The following is a 16364-nucleotide window of genomic DNA, read 5'->3' as shown; positions in this document are numbered from 1 at the left end:
ACCCGAGTCAGAGGAGTATGTCCGAGGGTTTGCGGCCGGAATGTGTTGATCACGAGAGAAGACCAGCGGTTGGGAGTTGAGGCCCCACGTGACGCCATAATCCGAAATTTGGCTGAGTGCTAACTGCATGGAACCGTAGAGGCACCGCAAGGCAGGGCCACAAATCCAAGTGGCAATGTCGTCCGCGTTTTCACCCCTCCCCCCCCCCCCTGACAGAGAGATATAACCTTGTCGAGGGCATGCGTCCACGGCCCGTGGGGTCGAGTTTTTATTTATTAAATTAGAAACATGTACAAACCCGGGGCCATTGAGAACAGCGTAGAGTTCCCCGTCGGATAAAAGGGCGTACCTCGCGGGAAGACGCTCCAAAATCTTGGGAGGCGTCGATTTAAATTGTGTTACGCCCTTTGCTCGACGTAATATATATTTTCTCATGGGAGAGCTTAAACTATCTTGCTAACAAATGTTTTAATAGATTTACTGAATTACAGAAACTCAACTGGAGTGGAAATACAAATTATTGTTTCATTAATTAATTAATTAATTACCGTTTTTGACGGCGTCCGATTCACTTCGGGTCTTTGTTCTCTCAAACGAGACGTTCTCGGACTTTCGTTCCTAACAGACTTTCTCACGCTCGGGCAATAAAGATGTTTACTTGTGGGGTAGAGTTCATTTTATATAAAAAAGGGGTGTTCCTTATTCTAATTAAAACAGCAGATTCTCTAGTTTTATAGAGTTACGTTTACAATGTTATTTACTGATTTTAGTTTATTGCGTATTATTCAGGGGCGATTTGTAGATACAGGGGATAAAAAACAAACAGACGCCATTTCACCACGTTTAGAGATGCACTTACGAAAACCCATGCACCTGGGGGCTCTGGGGAGGTGATAGTTCCCAAATTCCACAGAATGGCTGGGCTCCGAAGAGTCGCCAACAATAGAAAGGAACGCTCGGTGGGAGAGCCGCCATATCTTACCCTCCTCCACCCAAATGGAAGCGAGAGGCAAGCGCTGTTGTGGAAACCGTGTGCGAACGAAAATGCCAGAGACGGAAACGCCAGAAGATCGCCGAATCCCGGCTTGCTAGGTTGTTGGTTGTCGAAGGCGAGTGAATTTTCAGGGCGAAAACCAACACGTCTTGGGATACGTCTTGATTCGTGGGGAACAAATAAAAAGATGATATTAAAATCGAAAAACCACATGTTCCGTAAGTTTGGTTCTAAAATTCAAAAGTTTTCTTCTTCCGAACCGCATTCGACCTTGCCAAGAGTGTCCGCGTTCATTGAGACACTCTGGTTGTTATCCCCAATTGGCCGATATCCCAACTCTTCTAATTTAACGACTGACGGAACACCCACAATCTCCAGGAAGTCATAAAGGGGCTCTTCTTTGATGGCGCTGATATAGACTGAGAGAATTTCAGGGCCAGGGACCACTTCCCTCTTAACGGGTAGGGTCGCGGTTGGGTCCGCCTCAGGGTCGGGAATTTCAGGTTGTACGACGTGGGCGGAGTCGGCTTTTTCGGTGAAAGGTTGAATTGTTTCATTTGCCAGGCGTCGTAGCTGCACCGAGCAAGGAATAATTCCCCATCGACGACAAAGGCTCTCAATCAGACGTAGTCGGGACGAAGTTCGGGGTCGTGGATCAAGATCGTGACTGATCGAAACGCCACTTCGGTTTGCGGGAAGACCATGAATTCTAAGGTGAGCTCGGAGGGTTCGTTTCGTGGCGAGGTTTTGGTCGCAAATTGGGAACTTGTGTAATCTTGCCTTCTGAACGTGATGCGCTTTATCGTATCTGGCCTGGTATCCACGCGTTGGACATCTAGATGGTTTGTCTCTTGTGTGTGTTCTTTCGTGGCGAGCCAAACTGTCTTTTCGTGCAGACGCGAAATTACACTGGTCACATGGAAAGGGTTTCTCGCCCGTGTGTGTTCTTTTGTGGATAGCCAAATTGGTTTTTTGTGCACATACGTAATTACATTGGTCGCATTGAAAGGGCTTTTCACCCGTGTGAGTTCTTTTGTGGATAGCCAAATTGCTTTTTTGTGCACACGCGAAATTACATTGGTCACATTGAAGGGGTTTTTCGCCCATGTGTTTTCTTTTGTGGACAATCAAAGAGGTTTTATGTGCAGATGCGAAATTACATTGGTCACATTGAAAGGGTTTTTCGCCCGTGTGTTTTCTTTTGTGGGCTTTCAAATAGGTTTTTACTGCAGATGCGAAATTACATTGGTCACATGGAAAGGGTTTCTCGCCCGTGTGTGTTCTTTTGTGGATTTTCAATATGTCTATTCGGGCAGACGCGTAATTACACTGGTCACATTGAAAAGGTTTCTCGCCCGTGTGAGTTCTTTTGTGGGCAGTCAAAGAGGTTTTTTGTGCAGATGCGTAATTACACTGGTCACATTGAAAAGGTTTCTCGCCCGTATGAGTTCTTTTGTGGGCAGTCAAAGAGGTTTTTTGTGCAGATGCGTAATTACACTGGTCACATTGAAAAGGTTTCTCGCCCGTGTGAGTGCTTTTGTGGGCAGTCAAAGAGGTTTTATGTGTAGATGCGTAATTACACTGGTCACATTGAAAAGGTTTCTCGCCCGTATGAGTTCTTTTGTGGGCAGTCAAAGAGGTTTTTTGTGCAGACGCGAAATTACATTGGTCACATTGAAAGGGTTTTTCGCGCGTATGAGTTCTTTTGTGGATAGCCAAGCTGGTTTTTCGTGCAGACGCGTAATTACATTGGTCACATTGAAAGGGTTTCTCGCCTGTGTGTGTTCTTTTGTGGCCATTCAATACGTCTATTCGTGCAGACGCGTAATTACACTGGTCACATTGAAAAGGTTTCTCGCCGGTATGTTTTCTTTTATGAACATTAAAATATTCCTTTCGGTTCGTGGCATAGTCGCACTCAGTGCACTGGTGTTTCTTCTCTTCTCGGCTGCTCATTTTGCCAGTTTGACGTTTAGAGTTCTGCGCGTTGTCTCTTTTAGAGTGAGGAATCTGTCTCGCTGTTACGACTGGCAGGATTTGTAGCAAAACAAGATTCCAAGATTACCAACAACGAAATGGATTCGGCGGTCATCTCTTCTGAAAGAGATGAATGAAATTGAACATTGTTGACTGACACCAGAGGAACCGGGGACATTTGAGGGCAAATAATGGAAACAAAATAGGCTAAATGAAGGAAACATATTTAAATAATTCACCTTTCTCGTTCAATTTCAAATTGAGAAAGGCACCAGTTGTTACATTTTGATAATTTTAAATGCATTTTAGAATGGTTTAATGGGTGTAATTTTTGGTTGAATTATCACGGTACGAAGGATTGGGTAAATAATAGGAAGGATATTTAAACTGGGCCTTGGTTAGGAAATTTTTTAAATAAGATTTTTTAAGCCTTTTAACCGTTTATACGGATTTTCTATTAATATCAAACAATAATAGTTTTAAATTTTAAGTATTTCTAATTTACCTTTCAACGTAAATTTAATCATTATCTCAATTTGAGCAATGAAATAGCACCCATTAAAATATTTACCAACGTCATTTCACCGAATTCTTTTCCAAAACTAAACGTTTGGATATATCATTTAATTTTTAGTTCCACATCTAGTTAGTGTATTTTTAGTTCCACATCTATATGTATATATAGAGTAGGACTATTGTTTTCGTTAGAATGTTGTGAAGTGTCGTAGTCGTCGTCGTCCACCTTTTAAACACCTTCCATATCTTTTGAACGGGGTGACATAACCCCGCCGTTTTTTCTAAGAATGCTTAATATGGTTGCCACTATCTGCACAACCAAGGCTGCGTTCAACAACTCTAAAATAGCTCAGCGCTGAGCTCAACGGTCAGCGGTTTTTTGTTGAACGGGTTTTTTGACTTCCGGTTTTGACGTCACGTTGATCATCGGAGACTCAGCGGAAACATCGACTGGGCGAGATGGTTTTTCCGTTGCTCATCGGTGTCGTGACGTCATTCGACAGAGTTAAAGGAGGGGTTAGCAGACGATATTTTGTTCGTTAAGTCAGCGAACTATATAAATCGTACAACAACTTTAGATTAGTGACGTAGCGTTGATTAAAAGAACTCAACGATAACTCAACGGTTTTTCTCCGTTGATAGTTGTTGAACGCAGCCCAAGTTTCACGGGTTAAATTTAGTTAGCGGCGATTTGCCAGCCCCTTCTATCCGACCCCCCTTAGACACTTAAAAAAAATACGCAGTCTTACAGTTTTGGATACGATTGACTTTTATATTCCGTTTAATTTTTAATCTATATAACCGCTATACCTCTACAATGTGCGCACGTCTCAGCTCTGTCGTGGAAACAGAGGGCGCAAAAGCCCCCCTTTTCCGATTGTGGGCGTTGATTTACGCACGCTGATTATTACCCAACTGAGTGACTTAAAAATTTAATTTCTTTTTTAAATTACGTATTTACTTTAGCTCTGATGGTTTGCCAGGTTTCGGTGCCCTAGAAAAATTAGGGGCCCTTGGGCGCCGCATAAACCACCGCTGACGTTCGTTTTTGCCTTACGCAGAGTGCGTAACTTACTTATCGAAGCCGCGTATGGCCAGAAGAAATAAATAAGTGTGACACTTAGAGTGCGTCATTTACGTATCGAAGCCGCGTATGGCCAGAAGTACCAAATAAGTGTGACACTTACTTATCGAAGCCGCGTATGGCCAGAAGTAACAAATAAGTGTGACACTCACTTATCGAAGCCTTGCATGGCCAGAAGTAACAAATAAGTGTGACACTTACTTATCGAAGCCGTGTATGGCCAGAAGTAACAAATAAGTGTGGCACTTACTTAACGGAGCCGTGTATGGCCAACGCTATTCGCGTGTGATTTGAGGTATAACTTTGAAACTTGATGTAGTTATTAGGATGGGCATTGCGGATATTTTACCAAACTTAATTTAAATTTAACCAAGGCTTAACTTGTTTTGGCCTAATTTTAACGCTATTCGCGTGCGATTTGAGGTATAACTTTGAAACTTGATGTAGTTATTAGGATGGGCATTGCGGATATTTTACCAAACTTAATTTAAATTTAACCAAGTCTTAACTTGTTTTGGCCTAATTTTAACGCTATTCGCGTGCGATTTGAAAGCTGATGTAGTTATTAGGATGGGTAATGCGGATATTTTACCATACTTAATTTTAAATTAACGAAGGCTTAGCATTTTTAGCTAGTCCTATCATTTTGGATCCGATTGACTTTTAAATTCCGTTTCATTTTTAATCTATATTACTGCTATACCTCTTCATTGTGTGCACGTTTCAGCTCTGTCAACAGCCCCCTTTTCCGATTTTGAGCGTTGATTTACGCAGAGTACGAAAGTTCCCAAAATCTCCCGGGTAAAGCGTTAATAATAGATTAGTTTCTATTGGATTTGAGATACTGAACCCAAAATTAGAAAACAAATAAAGAAGCTTACGTCTGAAGCTATGCTTAACCCTTTTGACAAATGCCAACGCTTAGAGAAAAATGAATAATCTTCGTAGTTCCTATTGGATTTGAAATATGGGGCTTAAACTTCGAATATAAAGGCGGTTACGTTTGGCACTATGCTTAACCATATTAACACGCGCCAAGGCTTATCCTACACGAATTTTTTTCGTAGTTTGGACTGGATTTGAGATACGGAGCTCAAACTTAAGGCCTTTTCACACGAGCCAACTTTTTGATCCAACTAGATGAGTCAACTTGAGTTGAGTAAACTAGTTGGTTCGTGTGAATAAAAGTTCGATGAGTTGATCCACCAAAAAAGTACGCCAGAAAAAAATGGATCACTGATCCATTTTTGCTGACTCAGCATTTTGATTTGAAAAGTTGGCTCGTGTGAAAAGACCTTAAGAATACAGATAAAGAAGCTTACGTCTGACGTTTTGCTTAAACCTTTTGACGCCAAGGCTTAGAGAATAATTAATTAATTCATCCATGTGGAACTAATATTACGGCCTTGGCCGTCTTGTTTAATATATTTCATCATTCTGTGGAGATGCTATCGCCATCTACCTACGATATAATACCATAGACTAAAAAAAATCCAGAAAGGCGACAATAAATAGTCTTTTATGTGGTAGATCTCGAGTCGAGCATTCATTAAACCTTCAGCATATGAGAGTACAGGGATTGTCACACTTTTGGTAATTATGCAACTTTTGGAAAACCAATTTCGGCGAAAATATTCTGCACGCAAATATTAAAATAAGTTATTCCGCTGTGTCGCCGAAGGGTATCAAAATAAGTTACTTGTATTTCATAGCTTATGTAAATTGTAAATAATGAAAATGGTTCCTCACTCCTCACAGTCCTCAGTGGGTTAGGCCGCTGCATTGAATTGGGAATAATACTGCTAGAATTACAATTACGATTTCGGTTGTCATGGTTACGCGGGACCTGTTCTGAGAAGACTGTACGAAATTCATCTTTATAATTAGGCGGTAGCGCCATCTATATTTTGTAATGTTATATGACTCGCGCAAAAATTCAATTGCAATATATTTGCCACCACTAGAGACAGATGCCGCCACGATTGAACGATATAGTTGATAAAGTCTCCATGGGTGCGTTCAACAACCCAAAAAAAGCCTCAGCGCTGACCATCGGATTTTAAAAAAGTTGTTGTACGGGGTTTTTCAATTTCCGGTTTTGACGTCACGCTTCCAATCGGATTGCCATCGGATCCATCTGCTCGCCGAGCCGATGGATCCGATGCCAATCGGAAAAAGTGCATTCTTTTTTGAGCACGTGGGACCTCAAGGTGTACTTTTGCCGATGGAGTATGTAAATGTTACATTGGAGGACAGTAATAATGGTGATAATTACACTATTCAAGTTACGTTAGAAGATTACCAAAGAATTTTAAATGGTATGTGAATTCTGAATTGAATATAAATAAATTCTTTATTTATATTTAAATAAAGAATTTTGCCAGTGCTTGATGTTTCTTTTAATCTTAAGTTTATTATTAATTAGACGAAGAATTTCGATGTGCTTGTTTAGACAAAGCAAAAATGATGAATGATGATCAGCAGCTTGTACTTAACAAGGAATCAATTTTGGTGGAGACTGATTTAAATAAAATTGATATGTCTACCTCAATAAATTCTTCCGTTGGTAAACAGTAGTTTTTTTAATTGCCATCTCAGTATTTATTAATGTTGTGGTGGGCCATCATTTGTTGTCAATAAATTAATACGTAGGTTGTTTTCTATTCACATTTTGTTTTTAATACAGAGTTTAAGTGGAATTCCAAAAACATTCTGCTTTTAATTGACTTGTACAAGTCTCATAAAGAAGAATTTAATATTGCGAAGAAAAAGAAAGATGTATGGGGAAAAATAAGTAACATAATGCAAAATTATGGTTATTTTGTAACGCAAGATGATTGCGACGTTAAATTTAGGAACCTAAAACAAAGGTACACTGTTGAGTTTTTATAATTATGTCACACTAATTGTAATTTTTTTGTTTTGTAGTTACAAAAATAATAAAATTAAAGCATCAAAAACTGGTCGCTCACCAAAAACTTGGGAATTTTTTGACAAATTCGATGATATATTTAGTGAAGACCATTCCATAACTCCTCTTAATTTGATGTTTTCTGCAAACAAAAGTAAGTTTTTTTTTTGTGAAATATCACAATAACATATAGTAAATTTTAATTTTTGGAATGTTAGATTTGTCATCTGATGAAGCTGGAACTTCGCTCGGTAGTGGAACGTCGCTTGGTAGTGAAACGTCGCTTGGTAGTGGAACGCTACTTGCTCGTGCTACATCTCTTGGAAATTTACAATTATCTCCTAGTCTATCTCTCCGAAGTTCATCATTATCACTCCAAGAAGAATATAGTACACTTTCACCCTCAATTTCGGACATTGGCAAACAAAGTGGTAGTTGCGAGTTTAAAAGTACCCCAAAATCAAAGAGGAAAAAGGTAACTAAAACCACAACAGCACCAGATTGGTTTGTTGAGTGGGCAAAAAAAACTGAAGAGCTAGAAATTAAAGCTCAAGTTCAAACTGATAAAATTACCGCCCAGAACGAAAAATTTCAAACCGAAATTTTGAAAACTTTAACAAAAAAAATGAAACTATGGATAAAATGTTAGAATTTTTAATGAAGTAAACATCACAATTCAATAAAATGATTTTAAACATCATAGTCTGCCACATTTCTTAAACTATGTGCAATACGGTCTCTTTTATCTTTTGCCTCTTGTAGGGCATGCTGGTTGTTGGCTTCTTCGTTTACTGGTGCAGTAACCACTTCGTCTTCAATATAATAATCTACATCATCATCCAAATCTTGCAACAAAATAAAATTGTTCAGTACACAAGCTGTCATTATCACTTCTGAAATTTTGATTATTAAGGACATGTCCAAAGCTTTGAGTCGTCTCCAACGACCTTTTAATAAAGCAAATGACCTTTCAATCATTTGTCTTGATGAACTATGCAGTTTGTTATATTTAATCTTGGCTGCACTTAAGTGTCCATTATTTTTGTAGGGAGTCATGATGAATTTGTCGATAGGATAGGCAGAATCACCTAAAATGTGATAATCCTCCAGAATATCTTTGCTACCATCAACAATATCTTGATATATAATACTATTTCTCCACACTCTTGCGTCGTGCACAGAGCCTGGCCAACCGACACAGCAGTCAATAAAAAAAAGCCTGTGATCACATGTTCCTGATAAAATAAAAGCAGATGGTTAATTATTGAATAAAAAACATAAATGGGCAACGTACCTTGTAGTAGTATAGATGTTCTTTTATGCCTATTGTAATAGGCATTTTTATCGGATACGGGCTCTTTTATGTCTATATGACAGCCGTCAACCGCTCCTATAACACCAGGAAATTGAAATCTTTCTTGGCAATGTTGAGCAGTGTTTGCCTTTACGTTGTTTGATGGCCATAAAATATATTCGTCTCGTTTGCTGCTCAAAATTTCAACAAATTCCAAAAACACCAAATGCGCGTTACCTTTTGAGAGGTCAAACCTATCCCCCACACTGCGGAAAGATTCTGGAGTACCCAATAGCCATAACGCACAAAATACCCTCTTTTCAACTGATATTGTAATAGAAGTTTTGTTTTGAGATAAAACATTCCCATATAGCTGGATTAACGTCTGTTAATGAGAATTAAATTAGTACCACAAATGTAAATTACCGTAAATAATTTTACCTCAGCAGTCATTCGTGACATACGAAAATGACTTTTGAAGTCGTGTGGTGTGTAATGAGGGATAACTAATTCAACATAATTAGCTATTCTATTAGGTGTAAGCCTAGGTTTATCCTGAGAGATTTCTTTCAGCAATGCTATAGCAGTTGTTGAGGTTTTCATAAATTTCGACTTTCGACTGTTAGGGGTCCTAATTAAGTCTTCTTCAATCTCTTCATTATTACATAGTTCAGTTAAAAGTAAAATTGCAATTTTTCTTTTTTGATTTTCAACCTCCGCCATGTTAAAATCTATCGCTGAAATATCAATCACGAAAATAAAACCGTACAACAATTATAGGGCGTCACGATTGCAATCGATGAAATCGAAAACAGAAAATTTAAATCGTACAACAACATCTTACGTCACGATGGGAATCGATAAAATAATTTCGTTTAAAATGACGTACAACAACCTCTGACGTCACGCTGCTCAGCGCTTAAACATCGCTGAAATCGGAATCGCTTTTTCGAAAAACCGTATTTTGGTTGTTGAACGTACCCCATATTGAAAGAAATTGGTCCCGCGCCAGCCAGATTTAGTTGTACCTCTATTTATTCCCAACTCAAATTACTCAATGGGCCGCTGCCTGACCAAGGCTTAGCTTTAAATATTCAAACATAATAATAGTCATACGCATCCTCATAATAGAACAAAACTAAAAGGGACTATTAATCTTGCGCCTACCTTTATTAATGTATTATGGCATATTTTGTAGTCTTCGAGGCATTTCTTACAGAAATTACGAGTCATTTTCTTTGTGGAGTAAATTACAAATTTTCGCGGATAATTTACCCGCCGGCGAATTCACTGATCACTGGACTCCTGGAACAGGGTTTCCACTCGACGGTTGAAATTTTCCCCTATTTTAGATGGGAAAATTCTATTTTAAGACGCCGGTCTAATGCAGAGAAATCTTATAACATAGAATGATTTCGTATAAATACAAAATGGGCCAATTACATTTTCTCAGGTTTCGTCATTATCAGCCAATCACGATTCAAAGAGTGACTACGGCAACGACTCGTTGCCATTTAGTTTGATTTACTGAAAACTAGGAGTACTAAATACATATATATTCCCCTAAGGAGTTGGAAGTTTCGAAAATCCGTTTGCCAAGACACGGCCGTCTCGAGATCTTCTTCGCGCTCATAGCGGCCCAGGCGATCGTACGAAAATCGCGTATGGGAAATTAGTTCAAAAACCTCTCACATTGTTTTCTGGCGCTAGTCTAGCCCCCCCTTGAGAAAATTCGCAGCCATGTTATCGAATGGGAGGAACTGCACGGAACTTTGGAATTTCAATTATTATCGCGTAATGTGTAATTTTTTGTAAAATATTTTTTTAGTAATATTTAAGTGAATTAATAATAAAAAAGTTAAACACCTCTTGAGATTTTTTAACACAAAGTAAAGTTTTGAAAAACGTTATTAAAATTTGGTCATTCTGGAGCCAGAAGTCGCCGTCGACGTTTTCTGTATATAAATGTAAACATAAACACGTGCTTCTCCTTACAGCTGTATTTTTGCTATGTAGTAACTTCCAGAGGCTTTTGTTTTGTATTAATGTTTAAAAATTTAATTTAATTAAAGTAGTAAAATAAATGAATTTTAAAAGAAAACAAATGCGACTTCTCTTGAAGAATACGTAAAAGTTTATTATTAAGGTAATGACTTGTTTTTTTAAGAGCCAAAATAAGTTTAATAATACATAATATTGGAATATGGGATGATGTATTATAATGATAATTTATACAGGACTAGTTGGAATATTGTTCAACATAGTATGATTATTTATTCAAATATTGACTAGTTGAAATATGGGTTAACGTGTAATAATTTATACAGGTACATGTGTTGACTATGTGGAATATGGTTTAACATAGTATGATAATTTATTTAGATATTGACTAGTTGAAATATGGGTTAACGTGTAATAATTTATACAGGTACATGTGTTGACTATGTGGAATATGGGTTAACATAGTATGATAATTTATTTAGATATTGACTAGGTGGAATATGAGTTAGCGGTTAACGCATAAAATACAGGTATTTACAAGTTATAATATCGGTTAACATATATATATTTATACAGGTATTGACTAGGTGGAATAGAGTTGACATATAATGATAATTTATACTGGCATGGATTAATTAACTAACTGTCACGTGGAAGATCACTATGAACGAAAATAGTGATTGAAACTTGGAAGGTATTTAAATCTGATAAATATAATAATAGTTAGGAAAAATTTAGAAAACTACAATTTACAACTTGAGTACTTTTCGAGAAAGAGGCTTATGCACAAGTTCTTTCACTTTCTCAAATTTTGCGGACAGAGTTTTGGTAATATTTGTGATAATTGGAGGTACGACCTTTCTACAAATTAAATCAGCAATTTCATTCGGGTGATTATTATTCAAATCACATTGGATGTAAGGGCATAGAGCAATTTTTGGCCACAAGTGGATTTCAATGTTTTTTAAAATTGCAGGTGAATCCCGGAGATAGGGTACAGCTCTCTCTATGAATGTTGTTACTATAGCCATTAACATGATAAAGCTTTGCTGGGGATACCTAAGGTTTCCTCTGTCGGATAATTTTATCAATCCAAGTAATGGTGAGTCAGAATTAGCCTGCGATACATTTTCAAGGCACAATTTGCAAAAATGTTTTTCTTCTAGGATTTGTACTACATAACCAGCCAAGTATGCGATACTTGCTAGCCGTAAGGTGCATCTCTGTGTATCTGGGTACTCATCCAAAGCATTTAGTATGTCAGTAACTTCAGAAGGTAACGTAACTTCATTGCTGTTAAAAATAGTTGAAAATTCATCGAGTCTGGTGTCAATCATGGCTGATAGATTTGTGAAGCTGTCTTGGGGAACGTTAGATGTTTTAGGTTTTGTTAATGATATAGTGCCTCTCTTAAGGATGGATTCCAAACTGAATATAGTGGCTCTTGCATCAAGCATGTCATTCACTCCAGCCATTTGCCTGAGGATGCTGAAAAACATTTCAATAGCATCGCTCGTTAAATTTCTTGTCAAGACAAATTGGAAACCAGATTTAAGGAGGTATGACACACAAGATATTGTAGACAATGAAGTTATTCTAATAGATTCATATGTTTCCTTTGTCAATATTTTCTTCTCGCAGTCGGTTTGAACTTTTTCTAGATATTGAGGAAAATCATTTTCTAGCCAAGCCAGTCTCTCGTCATTAACAGAGAAGAATGGACACTTGTTCTGATTTCTGGACCTGTATCCAAGACTCATAGTGGCTACATTGTGAATGTCATACCACTTTTGAATAACTTTCATATAAGTGATAGTTGCACCTGCTGTTTTAAACTTGTGCGCTTGTGGAAGACTTCCTTGATAGTTCATTAGATATTCCAAAGCCGCTATGACATTAGTTGAAAATATATCTATTGCTCGCCTTACACTCATCTTTTCAATATTACTTGGGTAAACAGCTTTTCTCGTGAGGCAACGAACTGGTTTGATGTTTTCGTCTTTTTGAAGCTTGTAAGTCCATTTAACGTACTTACCCGAAACATCTTCAGAGCCTTCTTCACTATCAGTTTCTAGGAATCGAGTTTTGACATTCTTCATTACGTGGCTAGCATCAAAACTAAGATTCAAGACTCGGCTTTTGTCCACAGGGTGTGGTACTGTTGGTATAAGGGTGGAGCGAGGACCATTACCAAGCAATCGCATCATGGCGCAATTTGTTTTGTGGTTGTCTGTCACTAATCTAATGACAAAGAAACCACAAGCTTCTATTTCTTGGATAACTAAAATGGTTAACTTGTGGAGCTCTACACCTGTAAGTTGCTTTGAAAAATAATAAGCAGCTGGTATACTAAATGACATTGACATCCCACTCATCAGGAAACATAACAACTGATTTGCAATTACTGGGACTGTTGGTTTTTTAGGCTGTGGTTCATCACTTGCGCTAGCAACAACAACAGTGATGTTCCGTGTAGTGTCTTTCAAGCCAAAGATCCGGTCTAACTTTTTATCATAAATCGCTTGGGGCTTGATGGACATTTCATCAATAATTACTGACACGAATCTATCTTTAGGATCAAGTCTGCTAGCTTCAAGTCTGAGTCGTTCTTTGATGACTGTTGTCACACCTGTTTCTCCATTGATACCACCTACAAATCTCTTCAGTGTTCTCTTGGAAGGTAAGGATTCCATTTTTCCTGGGGTAGTTATACCCTTTAGGAGAAGAAAAGTTCCACAGAGCACACTGTCTCACTGCATGCAGCTTCATTCCATGAAGGACGCTTTTTTTTATAGTTGCAAACTATGTTCAGCAAGAAAATAGCCTCGTCATTTTCGTCATCAGCATCAGCCATCAGTTATTGAACCTTCTTTACTGGAGGGTTATTAAATGCATCAAGTTGGGTCCGAAGTGAGTCAATTATTTCTTGCAGATCTTGTAATTTTTGGTTTTGGCGCCAGACTTTGCTCCTAAAGGTGTTAATGGTTCTTTTCATCTGTAGATAACTTTCAGCAGTTGGCTGATTTCGTAAAATGGCATATGTTGGAACTGTTATTTCAGTTTCAACTTCATTATTTCCGAAGGGCTCAGATAGTGAAAGTTCATTTGAGCTAGAAATATTTGGAATAAGTCTTGCATCTTGTAGAGTTGAAGTTGATGCTCCCTTTAAGATCTTTGATGGTGGAGCCTTTAGATTTCTTTCTCTAACATTCCTGGAAACTTCCTCGTCTTGTTGCATGTATTTTGGATAATCAGGAAATACAGTTGGAAAGGCACCTTTCTTTAATTTGCGGATCTTTAGACCTTCATAGTAATCACTTTCCTTAAAATGTACACTACAAACAAATCTTTTGCGTGATGCGTAAGCTTCATTGACCCCAAAATCTTTTCTAGATATGTTCTTAGTCCATAAGTTGCATAAATTTTCATTAACTGGAAACTGATGAAATGATACATTGATATTCTTCTTAGATTCACAGAATGGAACACAACAAATTTTTGTGGTGGGCATTTTTGAATATTAAAAAAAGGCAATATTTTAAAACTAAAGTTTGAGAAATGTGAACTTAATTTAAAGAATAATAAAGCTATTTATAATAATAATAATAATAATATGAATAATATTGTGGTTATTTATTTAAAATTCTGATAAAATAAATGCTAATACTGGTTTGAAAACTTAAAAACTTGAAACCTGTGAAAAGCAAAATAAACTTTGGTTAGGCTTAGCAATTAACTAATAAAACTCAATATAAGCATATTACTTTAATTAAATAAATGTTTTAAATGAAAACTTATTGGATAAAGATCAAATCGTAAGTTTTATATCCCAAACTTTCCAGAAGTTTTTGAAAAACAACGCTAAAAGTATTACCTAGTTGAATTTACCGCCATAGAAAACTATTAAATATCCCGCTGATTTTTTACATTTAAGGGGGGGCTAGGACAGCGCTCCTAGTGTTAAAAAAAGGTATTCGCGGAAATACATAGGAGAGGAAATCTTTGCCTGGGCCGCTATGAGCGTGAAGCAGATATCGAGACGGCCGTGGCCAAGAATAGTGTACAAAATGTGATTGTATATTAGGATTAGTCACGTGAGCCAATCACATTTCACTTTTACCGTCGCCGATTGTGTCCATAGAGATAGAAAAGAAATAGAGGCACTATTGTATCTGGCGAAGTTTACCGCGAGTTACGACCCCCTTTTCGCCAATGTAGGAAGCCATCAGATGGGCAGATTACGTGGCGCCATCGATGCGCGGTGAAATGAAATACATTATGCCTCTTTGAAAATCAACTGTCATTTGATGAAACAAAGGAAGGATAGATGGCGTTGCAAATTCTGCCCATCTCCGCTTTCGTACATGCTCGAGGGGGGGATGAATTTTCCCGGTCAAAAACAGGGGTGCCTTAACGCGGTAATCTTCCCTCTATTTCTTTTCTATCTCTATGATTGTGTCGTCCATTGAATTGGGAATAATACTGCTAGAATTACAATTACGATTTCGGTTGTCATGGTTACGCGGGACCTGTTCTGAGAAGACTGTACGAAATTCATCTTTATAATTAGGCGGTAGCGCCATCTATATTTTGTAAAGTTATATGATTCGCGCAAAAATTCAATTGCAATATAGTTGCCACCATTAGAGACAGATGCCGCCACGGTTGAACGATATAGTTGATAAAGTCTCCATATTGAACGAAATTGGTCCCGCGCCAGCCAGATTTAGTTGTACCTCTATTTATTCCCAACTCAATGGTGCCGTCTAGTTTTACAATTTTTTTAGGTTGAATTTGACAAGTCATTTTTAAAATGACATAACTATTTAAATTATGATCATTTTACGATCTCTTGACTAAAGGCTCTTGTGTGAAAGGTATCAATAGTTTGATTTCTATTTAAAATAAGCAAAAGTAATTTATAAGATCTTTGAAACGAAAAAACTCTAAGCCTTGGCTACTTATAATGTTGGTTTCAGTGTCTTGGGAAGTTGGGAGTACCAATAATCTACATATACCCCTAGGGAAATATGCATACTTCCATTACCTATTTATTTTAAATTATTATTTAATGGAAAGTAACGATGATGGAAGATAGCAGCAGTAGTGACAATGATTCTGTAGATTTTAATTTGGAGAAAAATAAAAACGAATGGAATCTTAGTAAATAATTTTATTTTCACGTGTATGGCTGCGAAGGTAATATTAAATTTTTTTTGGGTTTTACTTCTATCACTCTTTTGAAATAAAAATATCTGTCTTCAAATTTTCAGAACCCTTCTATCTCCCGTATAAAAAAGCCTTTAATGCAGGTTTGGAACAGCTGGGGGAACTGATCCCTCTTTGTGAACCCCAAATAAGATAATGTCTCAATAAATTGAGATATTCCACCAATATATTTTGCCATGATATTTCTCCACTAAGAAAACTGTTAATTGGAAATGTAGAAGAATGTATGTCAGATGAAAAATACCAAAATCTAACATTTGCCACAACAATGAAATTTGAAGTAATAACCAAATTAGGCGAAACTTTTGACAAATTAAAGGTAATATCTTTTAAAAATTATATCTTTTTATAAAAACCA

The 16364-nt window shown here is 37.4% G+C and overlaps 2 protein-coding genes and 1 long non-coding RNA gene across 4 annotated transcripts; 1 reads left to right on the top strand and 2 right to left on the bottom strand.

The window, feature by feature from the left end:
- Positions 1–264: 264 nt before the first annotated feature.
- On the bottom strand, positions 265–10086 carry LOC149926745 (uncharacterized). Of its 2 annotated transcripts, none has more exons than XM_090157566.1 (2): positions 9944–10086; positions 265–3091 (listed from the first exon to the last, which is right to left on the bottom strand). In XM_090157566.1, exon 2 carries the CDS (start codon positions 2948–2950, stop codon positions 1232–1234), a length of 1719 nt encoding a protein of 572 aa, XP_090013692.1. In that variant the 5' UTR covers positions 2951–3091; positions 9944–10086; the 3' UTR covers positions 265–1231. The 2 variants fall into 2 exon arrangements, with proteins under 2 accessions (XP_090013692.1, XP_090013693.1); XM_090157567.1 differs by lacking the exon at positions 9944–10086 and adding an exon at positions 7544–7626.
- LOC149926744 (uncharacterized) lies at positions 9155–12572 on the bottom strand. Its single transcript, XM_090157747.1, has 2 exons — positions 11837–12572; positions 9155–9161 (listed from the first exon to the last, which is right to left on the bottom strand). The coding sequence occupies exons 1-2, from the start codon at positions 12535–12537 to the stop codon at positions 9155–9157; spliced, it is 708 nt and encodes a 235-aa protein (XP_090013873.1). The 5' UTR covers positions 12538–12572.
- Positions 11511–13812, top strand: LOC149926743 (uncharacterized). Its single transcript, XR_016473803.1, has 8 exons — positions 11511–11694; positions 11754–11879; positions 11944–12053; positions 12193–12336; positions 12419–13090; positions 13156–13457; positions 13573–13687; positions 13779–13812. It is a non-coding gene; the product is annotated as an uncharacterized LOC149926743 (long non-coding RNA).
- Positions 13813–16364: the final 2552 nt, after the last annotated feature.

This window comes from Leiobunum rupestre, chromosome 9 (assembly GCF_980474605.1).
Source record: "Leiobunum rupestre chromosome 9, qqLeiRupe1.1.hap1, whole genome shotgun sequence".
NCBI lineage: Eukaryota > Metazoa > Arthropoda > Arachnida > Opiliones > Sclerosomatidae > Leiobunum > Leiobunum rupestre.
The sequence above is the reverse complement of the archived record's forward strand: the minus strand, read 5'-3'. Positions and strand labels throughout refer to the sequence as shown.